Source organism: Penicillium atrosanguineum (assembly GCF_028827265.1).
Source record: "Penicillium atrosanguineum strain IBT 20685 chromosome Unknown utg000001l_segment0_segment0, whole genome shotgun sequence".
Classification (NCBI taxonomy): Eukaryota; Fungi; Ascomycota; class Eurotiomycetes; order Eurotiales; family Aspergillaceae; genus Penicillium; species Penicillium atrosanguineum.
The window spans coordinates 3,890,648-3,908,825 of record NW_026623133.1 but is presented as its reverse complement, the minus strand read 5'-3'; the positions used below and the strand labels follow the sequence as shown (position 1 = coordinate 3,908,825).

The 18,178-nt window shown below is 50.2% G+C and overlaps 10 protein-coding genes across 10 annotated transcripts; 4 read left to right on the top strand and 6 right to left on the bottom strand.

Annotated features, from left to right (window-relative positions):
- Window positions 1–571: 571 nt before the first annotated feature.
- On the top strand, window positions 572–1,625 carry N7443_001524 (uncharacterized protein; the record flags this gene model as incomplete). The annotated part of the gene is made up of 3 exons (XM_056881580.1): window positions 572–884; window positions 945–1,499; window positions 1,615–1,625. The coding sequence occupies 3 exons, from the start codon at window positions 572–574 to the stop codon at window positions 1,623–1,625; spliced, it is 879 nt and encodes a 292-aa protein (XP_056746818.1).
- A 4-nt stretch (window positions 1,626–1,629) lies between these two features.
- Window positions 1,630–2,310, bottom strand: N7443_001523 (aspartate/glutamate racemase family protein; the record flags this gene model as incomplete). Its single annotated transcript, XM_056881579.1, has 1 exon — window positions 1,630–2,310. One exon carries the CDS (start codon window positions 2,308–2,310, stop codon window positions 1,630–1,632), a length of 681 nt encoding a protein of 226 aa, XP_056746817.1.
- Window positions 2,311–2,592: 282 nt separating this feature from the next.
- On the top strand, window positions 2,593–3,761 carry N7443_001522 (putative ubiquitin-conjugating enzyme; the record flags this gene model as incomplete). The annotated part of the gene is made up of 4 exons (XM_056881578.1): window positions 2,593–2,654; window positions 2,704–2,798; window positions 2,849–3,630; window positions 3,678–3,761. 4 exons carry the CDS (start codon window positions 2,593–2,595, stop codon window positions 3,759–3,761), a joined length of 1,023 nt encoding a protein of 340 aa, XP_056746816.1.
- A 358-nt stretch (window positions 3,762–4,119) lies between these two features.
- Window positions 4,120–5,993, top strand: N7443_001521 (uncharacterized protein; the record flags this gene model as incomplete). Its single annotated transcript, XM_056881577.1, has 3 exons — window positions 4,120–4,506; window positions 4,557–4,960; window positions 5,018–5,993. The coding sequence occupies 3 exons, from the start codon at window positions 4,120–4,122 to the stop codon at window positions 5,991–5,993; spliced, it is 1,767 nt and encodes a 588-aa protein (XP_056746815.1).
- Window positions 5,994–6,228: 235 nt separating this feature from the next.
- On the bottom strand, window positions 6,229–8,179 carry N7443_001520 (GMC family oxidoreductase; the record flags this gene model as incomplete). Its single annotated transcript, XM_056881576.1, has 5 exons — window positions 6,229–7,065; window positions 7,114–7,650; window positions 7,701–7,917; window positions 7,969–8,088; window positions 8,139–8,179. The coding sequence occupies 5 exons, from the start codon at window positions 8,177–8,179 to the stop codon at window positions 6,229–6,231; spliced, it is 1,752 nt and encodes a 583-aa protein (XP_056746814.1).
- A 607-nt stretch (window positions 8,180–8,786) lies between these two features.
- On the bottom strand, window positions 8,787–10,253 carry N7443_001519 (putative CUE domain protein; the record flags this gene model as incomplete). Its single annotated transcript, XM_056881575.1, has 1 exon — window positions 8,787–10,253. The coding sequence occupies one exon, from the start codon at window positions 10,251–10,253 to the stop codon at window positions 8,787–8,789; it is 1,467 nt and encodes a 488-aa protein (XP_056746813.1).
- An 875-nt stretch (window positions 10,254–11,128) lies between these two features.
- N7443_001518 (uncharacterized protein) lies at window positions 11,129–11,872 on the bottom strand (the record flags this gene model as incomplete). The annotated part of the gene is made up of 1 exon (XM_056881574.1): window positions 11,129–11,872. One exon carries the CDS (start codon window positions 11,870–11,872, stop codon window positions 11,129–11,131), a length of 744 nt encoding a protein of 247 aa, XP_056746812.1.
- Window positions 11,873–12,744: 872 nt separating this feature from the next.
- Window positions 12,745–13,893, top strand: pex7 (putative peroxisome biosynthesis protein (Peroxine-7); the record flags this gene model as incomplete). The annotated part of the gene is made up of 2 exons (XM_056881573.1): window positions 12,745–12,908; window positions 12,984–13,893. 2 exons carry the CDS (start codon window positions 12,745–12,747, stop codon window positions 13,891–13,893), a joined length of 1,074 nt encoding a protein of 357 aa, XP_056746811.1.
- A 444-nt stretch (window positions 13,894–14,337) lies between these two features.
- Window positions 14,338–15,122, bottom strand: N7443_001516 (DUF1014 domain protein; the record flags this gene model as incomplete). The annotated part of the gene is made up of 3 exons (XM_056881572.1): window positions 14,338–14,845; window positions 14,910–15,010; window positions 15,063–15,122. 3 exons carry the CDS (start codon window positions 15,120–15,122, stop codon window positions 14,338–14,340), a joined length of 669 nt encoding a protein of 222 aa, XP_056746810.1.
- A 938-nt stretch (window positions 15,123–16,060) lies between these two features.
- N7443_001515 (fungal specific transcription factor domain-containing protein) lies at window positions 16,061–17,904 on the bottom strand (the record flags this gene model as incomplete). Its single annotated transcript, XM_056881571.1, has 5 exons — window positions 16,061–16,568; window positions 16,626–16,961; window positions 17,023–17,196; window positions 17,249–17,400; window positions 17,473–17,904. The coding sequence occupies 5 exons, from the start codon at window positions 17,902–17,904 to the stop codon at window positions 16,061–16,063; spliced, it is 1,602 nt and encodes a 533-aa protein (XP_056746809.1).
- Between the last annotated feature and the right edge of the window lie 274 nt (window positions 17,905–18,178).

Below are 18,178 nucleotides of genomic sequence, written 5' to 3'. Positions count from 1 at the left end.
CTAGCAATGCACAATACTGTATTCAGGACTTGATTGCATGACTCTGTTGTACCTGACTGGTGAGATGCTCTAGTGAATGCTTTCGATTTCAACATGCACATAGATTTGGGTGACCCGTAGACATTGATCACCACGTTTTCAAAGTCTATACCAATAAAGTCACCATTGTTGAGAAGATGGAGTCGCAAGCGGATAGCCTACTCTTGGATAGCCTATGCGGGTACAACCCTTGAGGAGTTGAGGAACCCGAGTCGACTTCGACGAGCCTCCCCATATTTCCAACTCATGCTCAAAGTCAAGTTTTACAATAGTCTGAAGAAAGATTAAAAATAAAATAGGAAATAAATTAAGGATAGATAGCACACTCTCAGCCTCGATCTTAGATCTCTCAATGCCCCGAAAGAACCCCACTCTTATCAGCATATCAGACGCAAGAACGCTAGCATGTGAAAGTTGCTGCAAGAAATTGCACCAAAGCATGACCTGATCAGCATGACCAGCAAAACTGTTATCTGTCAGACCCCTCCATGAATTTTCTCTTCATCCGCTAGCCCTCGCCCTCGGAGCATGAATGGAGTTCTCACGACTTCCTCTTCTCCCCATCCCGGCGTCGATCCGCCGTCGGCTGCCCCGGTTATACCCGTCACATAGGGCTGGCGCCGATACCGAATCAGGCGGGGCATTGCGGCACTCTTCTTCTGAGCCGCATCTGCCTTTGCCGGGTCATGAGAGTCTTACGGAGATAGCGGTTGAGATGCGGCCTTCAACGGCGAGTGATGATCTGAGCTTTGACTCGTCTGGAGGGTCTAGCCCTCGTGAGGAGACGGGGGTTCCGACGAAATATGAGACTGAGTCGGGGTTACGGTGGAACCGAGTAGTACCCGGTAAGGGTAGTTCAGAATCTTGACACGTTTGGGATGACTGACAGAGATCATCCATGGCAGCATTCAATCTTCTCCGCAATGCAGGCTACGAAGCACAACAGCCACATGCCGATAGCCGACTTGCACGGTCACTTTATATTAACGCAACCATGTACCTGCTCGATGCATTGCCACCTGATCTTAGCGCTGAGGAAACTCTCATGATCGCACATCGATTACCACAGCCCGTCAAGGCATCAATAGCGGCAGAGCCCCAAATTCATCTGACGCGGTTGGAGGGCTCTGGAGAAGCGAGACCAGGTCCTCCCGCTAGATCATATCTGCATAGGCTTCTTGCGTCCGTGATTGTGCAAATCTTTCTTCTTGTGCGGTTCATCCTGCCTTATGCGAAGTTATTCTTGCGAAATGTTTATGAATACGAGCGCTCACATCGGCTGACGGAGCGCATTGTAACCACGACTTTAGATGCGGCGGATGGACTAAGCAAGAGCAGTGTCACCATTGGATCTGCGGTGTGCAAATTGAATGAAGGGAAGCTTGGGACTGTAGTAGGAAACCTTGCAGCCTGGTGGGTCGAAGGTATTGCGGGTGGAGTATACGAGGGGGTTGGAGAAGGTATGATGCATTTAGGGTTGTTGAGGCCGGGACTAGAGCTCGATAGATTGGTTTTGCAAGTAGACAGGCGCTAATTAGATATACGCTTAGATGCTATTTGACAACAAATGGCTAGATGCCCGCTGATATCTTATTCCTTGATCGCAAGGTCCAGTGCTGCGTGCGACAGGATTCGTGTAGTGTCCACAACCTTAATCTGGCAGTTTCCTTCGTTCAGAATGAGGGGAAGCTCTGTACAACCCAAGACAATGGCATCACAATGTGGCGCTAGCTGCTTTGCGACAAGGACGAGGTCATCGCGCGTCTGATCGGTAAAGATGCCCTTGATCAACTCGTTTTGAATAACATCATGGACAAGGTCCTGTTCCGCGTCAGGAACATAGACCGTACTTATGCCTCTCCTGTCAAGAGGTTCATCATAGAGACGCCTTCTGACGGTCGAAGATGTGCCGAGAATGCCAACTCGCTTGTAGCCCTGCCTCACGCAGTGGTCGGCCGTGACTTCCAGGATACTGAGAACCGGGATAATTGACTTGGCCAGGGTCTCAGGGAACACAACATGTGGAGTGTTTGAAGGAATGATAGCAAAGTCAGCACCGGCTTTGGCCGTACTGTTGACCGAGTCACTCAGCACTGTGGAGAGGGCATCGAAGTTATCTGTTTTGACGGCATTCTTTATCCCCTCATAGAGTGGAGTATGTGTGACAATGGGAGGATAGGGGATACCCCGCCGCATAGCCTCACGACCGATTTCTTGGTGGCAGACGACGCCGCCCTCAATGGTAGGAATGCAGATGCCGATGGTCTTCATGGTGGCAGTATTGGGTGGATCCAATGTAGAGGGCGAAGAGAAGTCAAGAGGGTTAGGTTAGTCGAGGGGGGGTAAATGAGGGGAATTTATAGGAAGCTCCCCGGATCATAAGATGACAGGATCGCCCTATAAACTAAGAGACGAAGTCTCAATGTGTAAAAGAGCATGTAGTCGGGTGAGTCAAGAGCTGAAGCTCCGACTCCGAAGCTCCACTGCGATAGCGAGATAAGCGATTGAAGCGATTGGTTTTGTTGTCAACATCAACTTTCACCCCCAATCATCATGTCGACTACGAGGTTACCCTGTGTCCCTTCAGTGCGAAGGCCGCAGCTGCATCTGGAATTGTGAGTGTCATTGCCATTCAAAGCGCGACACGTGCTGATCTCCGTCCAGCGCGAGCTTGCGGAATGCGGCACCACCAGGGGTATACGTGAGCCTGGCACCGGGTGATCCCACGCTCTGGAATGGGGTCATCTTCGTTCGTTCCGGTGAGTTCAGACTCCGGTTATCTCCAGACCGCGACTAATTGTCGAGCTAGGCCCCTATGCCTCCGCCATTGTCCGCTTCCAAATCCGCTTCCCTGACGTGTACCCCGACCTCCCACCGCTCGTGACCTTCGCAACAGATGTATTCCACCCATTGATTGTGCCCCTTACCACATACACGTTCAGCACAAACTCAGCAAGTGATGACCCGGTGAGCGCGACTGACGAGGAACGGCTGCCGCCTGGTGGGTTCAGCCTTCGCCACGGGTTTCCTCACTGGTTCGGCAGGGCCAGGCGACGAAGCGGTGTCGCGTCCGGAAAGACGTCTCGAAATGTGAGTGGTACCAGTACTGGCGCTATGTCCGGTAGTGTAAAAGCGGTACCAAGTGGTCCCACGACGGAGGGCAATACGTTCAACGGGCAGGATCCCGTAGTCGGCTCTCCGAGCAATCCAGTCGAGGGCGAGGACGCAGAAACCAATGACGACACCCCTCGTGTCGCTCAAATGACTTCCTCGAATCAATTGGCGGAAACAAAAAACTTTGTGCCCGTCGCCAAGTTATTGGATTATATTCGGTCGACCTTCGACGATGAGGAAGTCCTGGACTCGTTGCCATCTGAGGCAGCTGCCAACCCAGGGGCATGGCACGCATGGAAAGCGCATCGCCGAGGTGGCGTTAGACCCGGTGACATGAAGCGAGGAAGCCCGCAGGCTCGGCTCCCCGGCGACTGGCATTGGGATGGCATCTGGGCGCGTCGAGTACAGGACGAGATCGCGGCCAGCCATTCCGATCCGATGCTGTATGGCAATCCTCGTGGAGGCAGCGATGAGATGGTAAGTCCCATCGATCTGAATGTTCCGGCAGATGCTGACTATGATAGATACGCTTCTCCCGTATGGATGATGCAACCATGTGCTCCTTGAAGGAGAAGATGGAGTCGGTGGTGAACATATATAAACAATGACAATGGTTCTTGCCTCAATATACCCAATAATGCAATTGTTTTCAATATCACTCGCACCTGCCTCACAAGAACCCTCGCGCTTGGACTAAACTCAAGTTCTGCAGGAGACTCTGATCATGCATCTACCATTACCATTCTCACAAGATGCCCAATACTTTATCGCTCGATTTTAAGAGCTCTGCATTGCTTATCGCATTGGTCCTGGTTCCCGTTGTTGTCCTCTTCGGCACTGTTGCCATAGCTCTTGTCTGCTCCGAGCGCTGCAACTGCCAACTCGCCAAGCCCAAGTGTCTGACTCGTTTCCCTTGCTGCCGCGGACGGTGGCACCGAAAGAAGCGCCTTCGCTCCGACCCGGAAAATGGCACGGACAGCCGCGCAACCGAGACCTCCAATGCACCTCTCCAATATGGCCCAGTCTCCACGGCACTGGAGCAGGTCTAGAGCGATCGCCATGGACGACCCGTTCTGCGAGCCGCCTACCGTAAGAAAAGCCAGCGGCAAGTCACGGAGTCGAAGCGTCAATTCCTACATGTCGTATCCTCGCATTCCTCGCCGACAGTCTTCGCTCTCGGCGAGCTTGAGCAATGACTCCAATGGGCCAGCAACATCAACTAGAACTCCATCTCTATGCGACAGTCTGTATCAAATCAAAGTAGTGAAACGACGGCAATCGGGTGGAAAGGCTATTCGAGATATGGGAAGCCAGGACCTTGGCTCTCCGGAGGACGACTCACTTATCACCGAAGTATCTACTCCCATCTTTATCGGTTGTTGTCTTGCTAACTCGTCTTTCAGAACCCAAAGCAGCTCGCCAACCCCCTGGAGAACCAGATCTGCGCCAAATATCAGCCTCGTTCGCGGCTGACGGTTCGCTGGAGCTCAGGATCATGGAGTTCTCTTGGGTCGGATCTTATATCTGGTTCGAACTCGGTTTATGGCTCAGCGGAGATGAAATCCGAGACTCCGGACCCGAGACAAGCTCGGAACCCTACAACTGAAGGCGGACTCGGATACCTAGGTCCACTGGATCTGCCGATATCTTTTGTCAGTGTGAGATCCGTTACCAACAAGTCTCAAATTGGTCTGCTATCCTCGACTTTATGTACCACAGTACAAGTCTCTGCCGATGTCAGCTCTGTCCCATTTCCAGGAAGCTCGGGTCTTGCGCCCCTTGATGTGATTATACTCCTTCATAGTTTGTGAGTCAACGTCCTCGTCTCGTCATTTATAGATACACCAGCTCACTTACTCACCAGAGCCCAGCCGTCTGTCGATCTTCTGACGCAGATAACTCTTGCGTCCTCCGTTGTAGCTTCAAATCTCATTTACAATCATGACAGAATTGGTCTCGCATGTATTGATTGGGGGAAAAGCCTCGGCTTTGAGTTATTACTCTCATTGGACTTCCACTCATTGGACGCTGTGCGATCTGCATTGACCTTTTTTTCTCTGCGCCAACCTCTCAATCATCGGAAAGCGAGTTTTGACCTTGGCGAAATCATTGAGCGAGTGTCTGGGCTTTTTTCAATCTGCCCGAGGTCTGCATTCTGCCACTTATTTTTCGTTTCTGCAACTCCCCCGATGCTTTTAGCGATACCTTTGATCGACCAAGCAATCGGGCTTAGTACGATTACACCTCAACCCTGCCTCCCGTTGGACCAAAGTCCTCTTCAGCCCGGATGGCACATTTCTTATGACGTTGGTGTTGACAATACATGCCCGAAAGGGACCCACTTCATTCGCAAGGTGGCAAGAGTCGTTCGGCAGCTTCGCACTGGCATTCGCCCAGGATCCGTTCTCAACCTTAAACTTTCTATCATCCCTGGCGAAAACTGCCAGATTCATTCTGTCATCAACAACTCCCGACTTACTTCACTTCGACCTGGGGAGATCTGGATTGTCCCCATCGAAATCGGCGTGCCCTCGGCGTTTCATTCCATCACCCCTAGTGGTCATTACCAATGGCCAGCTCACCACCCTTTTATTGAGGAAATGATTTCCCACATCAATGATCTTCTGATGGCGTATTCTTCTGGAGAAGTCACCCAAACTATCCTGACTGCTCACGTTGAGTATCAGCATTCGCTTCTGCCAGCAACCAGTACTATTCATGAGGAGAGCCAGCTCACAGTTATCCGAAGTGGAAATTCAATCCTGAGTTCCTCACTTGACATTCGACAGACCAGTCTTTCAACTATTGCATCGGCTAACGAGCTGAAAGCGAGGGCCTGAGTGTTCGGACAGGTAGCAGATGAGAGTCTATCAGCCTAGCTTTCTTGTTCAGATATCATTACAGCGTTGTTTACTCATGGAAACTGCCACTATGAGCCACCTTTGTTCTTGCTTTGGCATGAATACTTGTTTACGAATTGCACCGGTTTGTTCGATCTGATGATTTTTCCATACTGATTCCTGAGCCAAAGTAAATTTAAAAGACAAACATACATCTATCCTGAACATCGGCCCCTCAAATACGGGGGTAAACATTTCCAGCCATTCTCCAAGTATCTTTAATCAGGTCCGCACACTTCTCACCAATCCCATACGCCGGCATCTGCGTATGCCCACCATGCAAAGCAGGCATAACACTACAATCCGCAATCCGCAACCCCATAACACCTCTCACCTGTAACTTCTCATCCAGCACCGCCATCGGATTCTCTTTCTTTCCCATAGCACAAGTCCCAGCCGCATGGTAACAAGTCGTAGCATGCTCCCGGACATAAGGAATCCATTCCTCTCTCTTCGTAAAAGCATGATGAGTTAAATTCGGCGGCCAAGACCCCTTAACAATATCCTTCGTCCCAGCTCCATTCATAACAATCTCATTTCCGAAACGGCACGCTTCACTAAGAACAAGCATGTCCATCGGATCAGAGAGATAATTACAATCCACGATCGGATTATCCATCGGATCCGCTGAATTCAACGTGACCGAGCCCCGCGACTTCGGAGCGAACAGTTCTGCGATCATCGAGAATGCATGTTTCTGGTCATTTGGGAATTGATCGTATTGCTTTGGTCCACCGTAGCATTCTGTTGTGAAGAATTCGACATTTGGTTGGGATGGTGTTAAGCCCATTGGGTCTCGGCCTGGGAGGCGGGGGGCGTTTTTCCACATTGGTTCGTTGGCGAGACGCTCATCCATACGGGCGAAGGCGAATGAGCCGAATGGGAAAGTGGAGAGGAAGCCTGATTTCTTCTCTTTCCATTCGAGGTAGGTTTTGTCGAAGTTGTCGCCATGATAGACGTGGTGATCGTTTGTTAGGCCTGGTTTTTCGGTTTCGTAGAACATGAAGACGATCTGTCGTTGTTAGATTTTGGTTGGCGGGCGTGTTTGGGAGATACGTACCAGGTGATCCATCAGGTTGCGGCCTACGCCAGGCGAGCTTACCAGACATGGGATGTTGTGCTTGGCTAGTTCGTCTTTGGGGCCGATGCCTGAGCGAAGCAGGACTGCAGGACTGCAGTATGAGCCACTGGAGATGACAATCTCCCTTCGGGCGTGGAAGGTCTTCAAGGTGCCATTAGATGTCTTGGTGGCGACACCGGTGGCACGGATCTGGGCTCCGTCTTTCGAAAAGACAATCTTATCCACGGTTGTATCGGTCATGATGGTGATATTCCCACGCTGGTTTTTATTAGTGACGAAGTCAGCGCCCGTCGTGCGGGTGCCTTTGTACACGGTACGAGGTACATGGCCACATCCGTGAGGAACATCTCCAGTGCTGAACATATCATGGTGTAGGGGAAGACCCTGGGAGATGAATGAGTCAATCAGCAGTTGTGAGATGGGCGCAAGATCGTGCGGTTCTGTGTGAAGCGGGCCGCTATAGCCGTGGCTTTCCTTGTCGGCCTTGAACCAGGACTTGGGATGAAATGTTTCGGCCTGTGAATGTTAGAAACAGTTTTTTTTCAAAGCCAAGTCAGAGCATTCACCTTTCGCATATATTTGAAGAAATCCTCTCCACTCCACCCATCCAGACCCCAGTCATCATAGTCCTGCTTGCAACCACGAATACACAGTGTACCATTGCAGCCACTGCATCCGCCGAGGAATCGGCCACGGCTCAATTTGACCTGGCGATTGTCGACGCTGGCCATCGGAGGCGTCACGAAATTCCAGTCCGTCTCGGAATCGAAGTTGTTCGACCATCTGGTGCTATCAGCATAGTCCTCAGTCGCAGTTAATGGGAAACCGACTCACCCCCCAGTCATATGAACATTCTCCAGGTCTTTGTTATGCTGTCCGGCTTCGAGAAGAAGGATGCTGATCTCGGGGTTTTCGGCCAGACGAGCGGCCACTACACAACCCGCTGTGCCGCCACTATGTTCGTTAACAGCCACCCAATACTTTCGAAGCTCGAATCTACTTACCCGCACACGATATAGTCGTAGCTTTCTTTTTCACTCACCATGATAGTTGCTGTGGAAAGTGCTCAGAAAAAATGTTTGACAAAAGTTTTCAATATATAGCAAGGGTCACGACGATCGGAGTTGTTTAAATCTGCCCGAACTTGCGAACCGCAGCCCCACTATTGCCTCTCTTTGCACAGCTATCTCCTCCACGATCGGGTAGGGAGCACGGAAAACGCGGGCGGCGGATTCCGCCCTCTATAGAGTTGAGGGGCCCAGATGGAGATGGAGATAGAGCTGAGCTGAGCGTGAAACCCACCCATCTCATTGGATACATTAGCATGTCCAGAGGTGGCGTCCTTGGCTACATTCAAGTGAGCTTGGTGGTGCTGACAACTGTTCTCTACGAATCTTAATTTCTGGACCTTTTTGATGTTCCTCGGAGATCATCAGGGCGGATTTCATCTTGTTTTGTTCCGTCTATTCCGCATACCTCTAAATGCGGAGATCCAATTCTGGGTCGTTCCCCATGGGGAACGACCCACCCCATGGGGCTGGAGACTAGTGGTCTGAGAAATTGGGAATCTGGAGTGATGACAGTACTGTTGTGACAAGAGCGGAGAACTTTGCAGGTCCTTATCATTCCGCGGGGGACAATATAGGCGAAATCTATTGCGACGCTGAAAAATTGGCTAAGGTCGGTGCCGTATCTTTGGCGTTCTCGGCGAGCTGCCGATCCCACACCGGATCGCCGTCATCATTGAATTCGGCCCACTGGAAGAAGGTGCACCCCTGTTTACCTGGTGCAAACCCCGCATAGCACATCCACATGTATCGACCCCGAGTCTCCTGCTTGCGCTGTGAGCACCGAAGAATCGCCTGCTTGCCACATCGGCACCGGGGGATGTATCGAGGATGCAGAGTGTCGCGATACCAACGGTAGGTGACATTGATGCGCCTATTGCCTGCGATTGAATGTGGAGAGACTGTTTGTGCAGGGGTGATGGCATGCTTCCATTCTTCCTGCATCTCTGCATGCATGACCAGGAGCGAGTTGTGGGGCAAGTGGATGGAGATCTGTCCTTGTGCATCTGCACGGGCCGTGGCCTTCTGGTCTTTGGTCTTCGATGATGGGCTCTCTTTGCCGCTATCATCTGCCGCTTCGTCTGCATCTGCCTCGTCATCCCGGGCGACAATCCGACGTACTCGGAATTCCCGTTCCACGCCTAGGCTGAGACTACCTATCACAGGGTGTGGACCGAGATAAGTCAGTTCGTCTGCGTGGTATCCTACGCTCTCAGCCGGTCCATTGTAGCAGTTGACGAAGGCTGCGTTTGGTCGCCACTGCTTTGGTGATTGGTATTTGAGTTTCTTTCCGTCAGGGTAGATCTCGCGGATACGCTGTTGAATCTCTTCATTCACCTTGCCCTGGACCTTCCGTGATACCGTTCGTAAATGCGGCGTTGCTTCCCGCACGTTTGCTCGGTAGGTACCGCCGTACGTGTATTCGGAGGTCTGTTGCCTGTATTCCTCAGGCGTCGAAACGTATACACATGCGGTGTGGGGACTCTGTACTGTTCGACTGAAAAGTTGAAACTCGTATCTTGAAAAATGGTCCGCTTCATCAAGCAGTTCTTTAAGGAGCTCGTTGGCCTCTTCGGGAGGAAGGAAGTTGTGAATAATCGTGCAAGGTGTGTAGGCTGCTACATCCTCGGGGGCGTAGAGATGCAAGGTTTGGCCTTTCTTGGTAGAGTGAGATTTTCGGCCAGACATGCTTTCACTGACGGATATGAGAGATCCATCTTTGCCTTTCTTCAGAATGTGCGACGACAACGATGTTTGAATGCCGACTGAAGAGTTTGGTACCGCGCGTTTCTTAGGAGTCACTGCTTTTGCTGTAGGTCCTTGGGAGGACAGCAGCACCGATGCCGCATCTACAGAGCCCTCACAGGACACAAGAACGTCCAGAATATCATCTTGCTCGAGCTCTGGGTAAAGTGATATCAAAATGGCGAGCTTAATGTCGGTCGACTCCTCGACCTGGTTCTCAGGAACCGAAGATGCCTCGGATGGACCAACGCCAGCTTTTTCAGCCAGAGACAGTCTTCGACGTTTTCTCGAGACGAATGCGTCCATGGATGCTTCGCTCCATCACTTTGATGATCAAAGGATCAAGATGAGTCGCAGCCGTCGATAAGCCGCCTATCGACACATGACTGGCCCCAAACTGACCAATCAGGTGGTGTTCCATAGACGCTGGAGAGAGACAGTCTGCTAAGTGGAAGGGCCGCATCATTCTTTCATTAGAGAAGGATACTCAGGAAGGGGTGGAGAGGAAGTTACAATCACTCACTGCTGCTCATTCACCGTCCGGACTCGACTATGAATCACTCTCATCGCCTTTCCATTCCTTTGTTCCTCTCTCCTCGTCAACTGAATATCAATGCAGTAAGCGACATACCCAATCCCGGACCTCATGTCCTGCGTAAATGGTATAAGGAACTTAACCCACATAACCCGGGAACAGCCCCTGACATTTTCATGAACTCGTACACTACCTAGGTAAATACTCTAGTCGCAGCAAAAATTATTATTTCGTAGTTTTCACTTTACAAAAAGGGCTTCCAGATAGTCCCCTTTTTTTCGCAGTCGTTTTCTCTAATACATAATGGCGCCATGGGCTTAGACTGTCAAAAACAAGTCCAGGAAGGCAAAAAATTGGACTCGCGGGGAATCGAACCCCGGACCACTCCCATGCTAAGGGAGTATTATACCACTAAACCACAAGCCCATTGGATGAGTAATCATTCACCCCATGGATTTATGGAGACCACTAGCGTAACGATGGTCTAATCACGGAGAAGACAATCTCTAGTAGGGAGAGATAGAGCCGTCGAACAGGACGAAAATCGAATTTACAGGTGCTTTCAAGATGATAGGGTGATGAAATTTCAATCAAATTAGTACTGTACCTTGTGTTCACCAACATTCGAAATGAAAAAGCGTGATGATTATGTCGTACTCCATTTTCCCTCCCCTAAATATATCCGTCCCTCACGATGGTACTCAACCAGGTATTTCATTTGTCGGAGACCATCAAAAACCTCAACCAACGCCGATAGTGCCACCATAGTCCACCCCTGATATAGCCCACGATAATCCCCAACGCCATCAACCTCATCAAAATCGACAGATTTAACATACGGCTGGTCACCAAACCGCGCGTCAGGGAAATTATCCTCGACCACTCTGACCCAGCAGCTCCCGATATCAGTATGCTGTTCAGGTACAGCAGATGAACCAAGCACGCTCATCATATGTTCGAGCACATCATCATCCACCATCAAACAAACACGGAGCCTACTCGGTAGGTCTGTCGCTGGGATCGCCAAGGAAGCCTTGAAGTTACGGAAGGCTTCGCGCACGCCCTCCACCTTGCATCCACTGTACGTGTGTTTTGCATTGAATACCTTCGAGGTGTATGCCTTTTCCATAAGAAGAAGTTGCTCAGTGGAGCCGGTCATTATTCGGTGTAATGACCTATTGACAGCATTGTTGAGACAGCGCAGAAAGATAATCAAAAGACGCTTGGAGTCGGGCCCGTAGGATGTGCGATAGATTACAGGGCCCCAGGTGAGGAGTAAGAAGTCGCGTGATGGCCCTGGAGGTATGGATCGTAGTCCTGGGGATGACCCGAGTCGATATACTTCCTCCTGGAGGAATAGCTTGGCCGAAGTGCGGGCAGACTCGGCCATAGTATCAGATCAATTGAGCCTCAATATAGGACATGCAAATGTCTTCTCGGCCTGGTAATTACAATTGAGGGTTCTTATAGGTTGGAGTGATGGTGTAGAGGACGTCCAGGGCCTTTATATATGGCGTCATGTTTTCTTTTTGTAAGGTAGAGTGAACTCGCTGATATGGTTCCGAATCCTTGGCTTGCAGACTTACCACTGTTTCACCACATGGTGATTGGGAACCGACAATTATAGGACAAGAAGCTGTCATGGTCCTTGAAATGGTGCAGCTATCCCCCAATAGGGTACCTAGATCCACGACCAAATCAGCTATTGACGTCACGATCTCAATTATCAAAGTCTCCAACCAAACAAAAAAAGGAAGAATATATCATTTATTTGGGGTGGTCTCTAAACTTAATCTATCAGTTCCTGCAATTTTGAAGGTTGGTGGAACTAACATTGTGATCAGAACCTATCCCAAATGCCGTATGCTCAGGTGACATTTGCCTGTGATATACTACATCGAGCTGGGCTCAATCACAGGCCAAACACGCCAATTACCACACATAATTGGAAAAGTTCTGGATATTCTAGCTATCTGATTTCGCATGACTATCCAAATCTCGAAACGATATACCTTGAATAAGCTCCGTATGCCCACAAAGAATGCGTGTAGTTTCGCGCGGGAAGGGATCGACCGATAAGCGTGGCCCGCGCGAAAACCGACCTCGGCCCATCGCATTGCGTTTGGATTCTCCCCGCAATCCCGATGTCAATCCCTCCGACCTCACACCGTGCCCGACATGGTGAACGCTTGTTTTTGATACCCTAGAATATTTCTTTCCAGTTCTGTTCCGTGATCGGTGGACTCCGATCAACCCCTCACTATGCTCCACTTCCGCACACAGGGTTTCAACGGTTGCGCGGTCAAGTATTCGCCCTTTTTCGACAATCGGTTGGCCGTCGCAAGTGCAGCCAACTTCGGACTTGTCGGTAATGGCCGGCTATTTATTCTAGAGCTCACTGCCAATGGAATTGTGCCAGTGAAAACGTGAGTGGCGTTGACTACGCCCTAACAGTCACTGATCTCCCATCAACTAGGCTGACATCTCCATTTACGACCCAGGTTCACCACACAAGACTCTCTATATGACCTCGCCTGGTCGGAAATCCACGAGAACCAGGTCCTCACCGCTTCAGGCGATGGCAGTATCAAGCTATTCGACACCACAGTCGACGACTTCCCTATTTCGAGCTGGAAAGAACATAACAGGGAAGTGTTCAGCGTCAACTGGAACCTAGTCGCCAAAGACCGCTTCTGCTCCAGTAGTTGGGATGGCACTGTCCGAGTCTGGTCGCCGCATCGCCCACAGTCCCTCCTCACCCTCCCCACTCACAGCTGCACCTATTCCGCCGCCTTCTGCCCGCATAACCCAGACCTGCTTTCATGCGTGACATCAGACTCCTACGTTCGCATCTTCGACCTACGCACCCCCGCCTCAGCCTCGAACCACCTCGCCGTCCAAATACCCATCCATGCATCCCCCACTGCGTCCGCCCTACCCGGCGGGCCAGGAATACCACCAACCGCAACCCCGCCCGCTGAGGCCCTTACGCATGACTGGAACAAATACCGTCCTACAGTCCTCGCTACTGGCGGTGTAGATCGGGCCATCCGGACATTCGACATCCGCGCCCCGCAGCAAGGGCCACTAGCTACCATGCTAGGCCACGAGTACGCAGTGCGCAAAGTCACTTGGTCGCCACATCTATCCAATGTTCTTCTGAGCGCTAGTTATGATATGACTTGTCGCGTATGGAGCGATCGATCTGATGCAAGCGCTCCTGGTGATGTGGATCTCATGCGCTCTGGCCCGGCGGGTCCGGTTGTCGGCCAGGAACTTGGACGGATGGGACGACACACTGAGTTTGCGACGGGTGTGGATTGGTGTTTGTTTGGAAATGAGGGCTGGTGCGCCAGTGTTGGATGGGACGAAAGTCTCTACGTATGGGATGTGCGAGGTTCAATGACGTGAACGATCATCTAGCATGAAGAACCTATCAAATTATTCAGAACACTGGTGGTTCTGTAGAAGGCATTCTTGAATGATACCTTTCCGTGACGATGGACTAGGTCGTTCATTCATTTTTTACTCTATACCATGGAACACCGGGAATAAGGTATCAATCATTGCATTTCGTAATTTTTATGCCCGAGCCGCCCAGCTATGCATGGTATGTGAATTCAGAGAATTCCGCGCTCGGTCTATGTATGCTGCATCCGCCAAACCCCAATCAATAGTACAGCCACAACTTAGATCAACCAATCCCGTCTCAAGCTTTTTTCAAGGCATAAAGTGGAACAGGAAAGCGAGTACCTAGGGCCCAATTTCCAGACTGGTGACGGTAATCCAAGGCCTGGGCTCGAATAGCGCAGAATACTCATATTTGGAGTTTTCCAATTTTGATCAAAGGCGTGTCTATTTGCCCAGACGAGCCTCAGTCTTGTTGCGCTCCTGGTTCCGGACCTGAGAAATCTCGTCTCGGGAAGCGTTAACCGCAACGTGCACCTGGTTGAAGGGGTTCTCCTCGCTCTTCTCGAACTCCTTGCGGCAGAGATCCATACGCTGCTGTCGGCGCAGACCGGGGTTCTCCTCTTCAATCTCGGGCATGCGACGAGCCTCAAAGGCAGCGTAGGCGGCCTTGAAACGGCGCTCGGGGTGTCGCTCCACCTTGGAGGTATCCTTGTTTGTGAGAGACAGGGCATCCAGCGCGTTATCAATACCGGAGGCGTTGAGAGAAGAGCTCTTCTTGCTGGTGGGGTCGTCGTCCAGCTGGGAGAGATCGAGACCGCGAGTCTTCTTCTGGGCGGTCTTCGCATTAGTACCCTTGGCCTTAGCGGGCTGGGAAGCCTCCTCTTCAGCTAGTAGGGCATCACGCTCGGCCTTCTTACGGGCAGCTTCGGCTTTCTTGGCTTCGCTGTCATCCCTGTTTATTAGAAAAGAATTTGTTAGCTTGAGTCTCATTGTCGCAAACAATAGTGCAAGCTCACTTCTTAGCGTTGCTCTTCGAGCCCTTGGTCCATTGCTTTTCCTCTTCAGCTGAAACCTTTGCGTTCTCGGCAGCCTTCTTTCCAGCGGCGGCGTCGGCTTTCTGTATAAAGATTAGCATTCACGCAAGCATGGTGGGGGCGGGGTTAACATACACGGGCCTGACCAGCAACCTTCTTGGAGTTCTCTCCAGCACCTCCTTTCTTGCCTCCCATTTTGATGTAATGTGTACTTTTGACGCGAACGACGCACAAGGAATGGCGAATGGGTGGGACGAGAGAAAAAGTGGATTGTCTTTTATGATCTGATCCTCGAGATGATTATGCCGGCTCCGGTGCGGGCGGTGACCGTTTGACTAATCTGGGCTTCCACGCCTTCAGAAGCTTGTAGAACAATAATCTTGCAGAAACTACCTTGATTCTGATGGTGCTACACATAGAGTGAGATAGAAATAATAGATAGTAAGACTTTGCACGTCTTGGTTTCCAAGAATGTTACGACTCAGTACATAACTTGGCCCTTGTCGCGTTTTGTGCGTTATGTATAGATAGAAGTGGGATGATGTCACTGCAATAAACTCGAGAAGTACAACACCCGTGGACGCTATAATCGTTGGGGTTTCGCACATGCGGCCTAGCTATTTTCTGTTTAAAGCAGAGCTGACTCTCACATCCCCTAACACCGTCTCTCGAATATATTTGATGCCCGTGACCGTTATAGAGGGCCGTCCGCTTGGCGTCAAGTATCTCACAATTTAATTAGACAGGCTCTATGTCCGTAATTTTGTATTTAAGGGGTAGTCAAGACGAGCAAGAGCCATTGGATGATAAATTTACACGTTTCAATGTCCGGTAGGACCGAGTTTCTATAGACCTGAGACCTCGTTTTTCATAGCCTGGGCTAACTCAAGACGCTCCGCCCCATTTCGCCCCCATGTTCACTGACAGTAGATATAGCAATATAAATCCACTAAAAGCGCATCACGTAGACGCCATATCAGAAAGTGCAAACTGTTCCAAATCTCGCTGCCGTTGCTATCATTGCTCGTTACTTCCGTCTGTCCCTGTTCCGTCCTTTGTTCCGTCGTATGCTCGGGAATCTGTTCCGTCATCTGCTCTGGTAAGTTAAGGTCTTGTCAGGATTCAAGGTCGATCTAATTAGGCGTCATGAATGTGCCATCCTGGTCCTCGTTCTTCATTAAAAGCGACTGGAGGGTTTGGATAAAGGCCGCCGAGCCGCCAGAATGCTCTGCTTTCCAGAGTTCGGCCTCGAAGTCTCTGAAAATAATTTGTGTTTCTATCGGAAGAGCAAATTCCATTTCCATGGCTGTTAGCTGGATAAGCTGAAGAATATTCTTGGCTAGTTTCCACCGTCGAGCGAGCGAACGGAGAATGATGAAAGATTCGATAAATGCCTGTTTACTCTGGGCATCGTGTAGGTTTTCGAGGAGTGTGAACATCACGACAGATGTATACTGCATTGCAGTCCCTGGTACGCAGTCCACAGACCATTGAGACCGAAATTGATAGAGTACCGCGCCGATATTATGGGCTGCAGAAAACCTCAGAGCCCTGATGTGGCTCTTGGTGGCTGAGTCGCTCTCTTCTAGAACTGGTTCGATAAACCCGAATATCAATAAGATAACTGTGTAATATCTCATGCTTTAATACGGATTTGTTAGAAACCTTGGAATTCTTGCCGTTGTAAGTGAGACTTACTGCATGTCCATTACTCCGGGTGTCGGGGTGCAACCCAGACCGATGCATTCTGGAAGGGTTTCAGCCCAGGTTTGCAGCCGATGGTAGAAGGAGTTAATATTTTCAAGATCAAGTGTAGCAGGTTTCCCATCTCCGAAGAAATAATTGCATATATCCCATACGATAAGCATGAGATCGGAAACGCCGTTGATCACACAGCTCGTGTGCGCCGGTTCAGGCTCGACTTGGCGGGGATAAGGGCACCAAGTATCTCCTGGATCATGGCTTCGAGGAAGCCGCTCGAGTTTTGTGGGCCTTGTGGCGATAGCAGGCTTTTGTAAACCAAGGATGCTGATCCTTTAGGAATGTCAGACAACAGACATCTTCCACATATCCATCAACGGGGTTGGTTACTCACGTGCAGGCATTGAACAGCCCGAAGACTGCCGTAGAGATGGCCTTTGTCATCTCTGGAGCTTCTGCACCGGCCTCTGCTACCATTTTTTGACTATTGTTCTCAATATCGCGGGCACAATCCGCAATCTCGACAATTTTCAGCCATCCGAGCCTGTCTTTTCCCATGCCGTTCAGACTGCCCATTCAAGTTAAAATCGACTCATTGGGGAAGGGAAATGAAAAATTACCACATATAGATGCTACCCCGCGCTTGAAAAGTTGTGAGTGATAGTCGATCTTCGTCTTCTTTCAACAATTGCATTGCTTCCTCCAAAAAGTGTTCTCCTCGCGAGCTTTGGTCACCTGGGATGGCCAAGGTTTCGGGATAATCTGAGTATAACTTGATCGAAGATATTAATTGTGAAGTTCAACCAGAATCTACGAAAGTCATGGAATAGCGAGGGGTACTCACACACGCCATAGCCAAGACACTATTGACAAGCAAAGGTGAACAGAACCTAGATTCCAAATTTCCAGATCTCATATCCCTCAAAAACAGGTCGCGGTCAATCCAATTGGAAGTGCAGTTGTTCCAGGTGAAATACAGTGAGATCAAGTGCGACACGAAGTCATCATCATTCGTCACAGATGTCCATGGTTGGGCAGGTACCCTGTAGAGAGGAATATCAGATATACGCTTAATATCCATGTACCTGTGAGATGACCCAAAAGGGCTGGAATTAGGCTTTTGGCCCTTGGCAATAGCCTCGTTGTTATTACTTAGTTTTTCATTTTCCGCAAGATGAAGGCGGATCTCGTCTAATGGCGCGTTGCTTCGAATCAAATTCAGCAAGCTAGGTCCCTTTTGCTCGTCATCTTCACGGATAGTATTTACGAGCTGCATCAGCAACTCGCGGTCTTGCTCCAAAGATTCGATTCTCCGCTTAAGTGTGACTCGTCGGCGGCCATCATTGTCCGCGTTGAATATGCATTCTGTCTTGGAATTTTGACAAGGGAAGCACGGATTGCCTCCAATACACTGGATCGAGGTTAGAACGATTTATTGCTCAGCGAAGCTGATTACATACTTTGGATTTTCGTTTTTGACACGCCGAACAGGCGGTGGTTGCTTTTTTGGAGGTAGCAACTTGATAATCCGATGTTTGATGAGGATGATC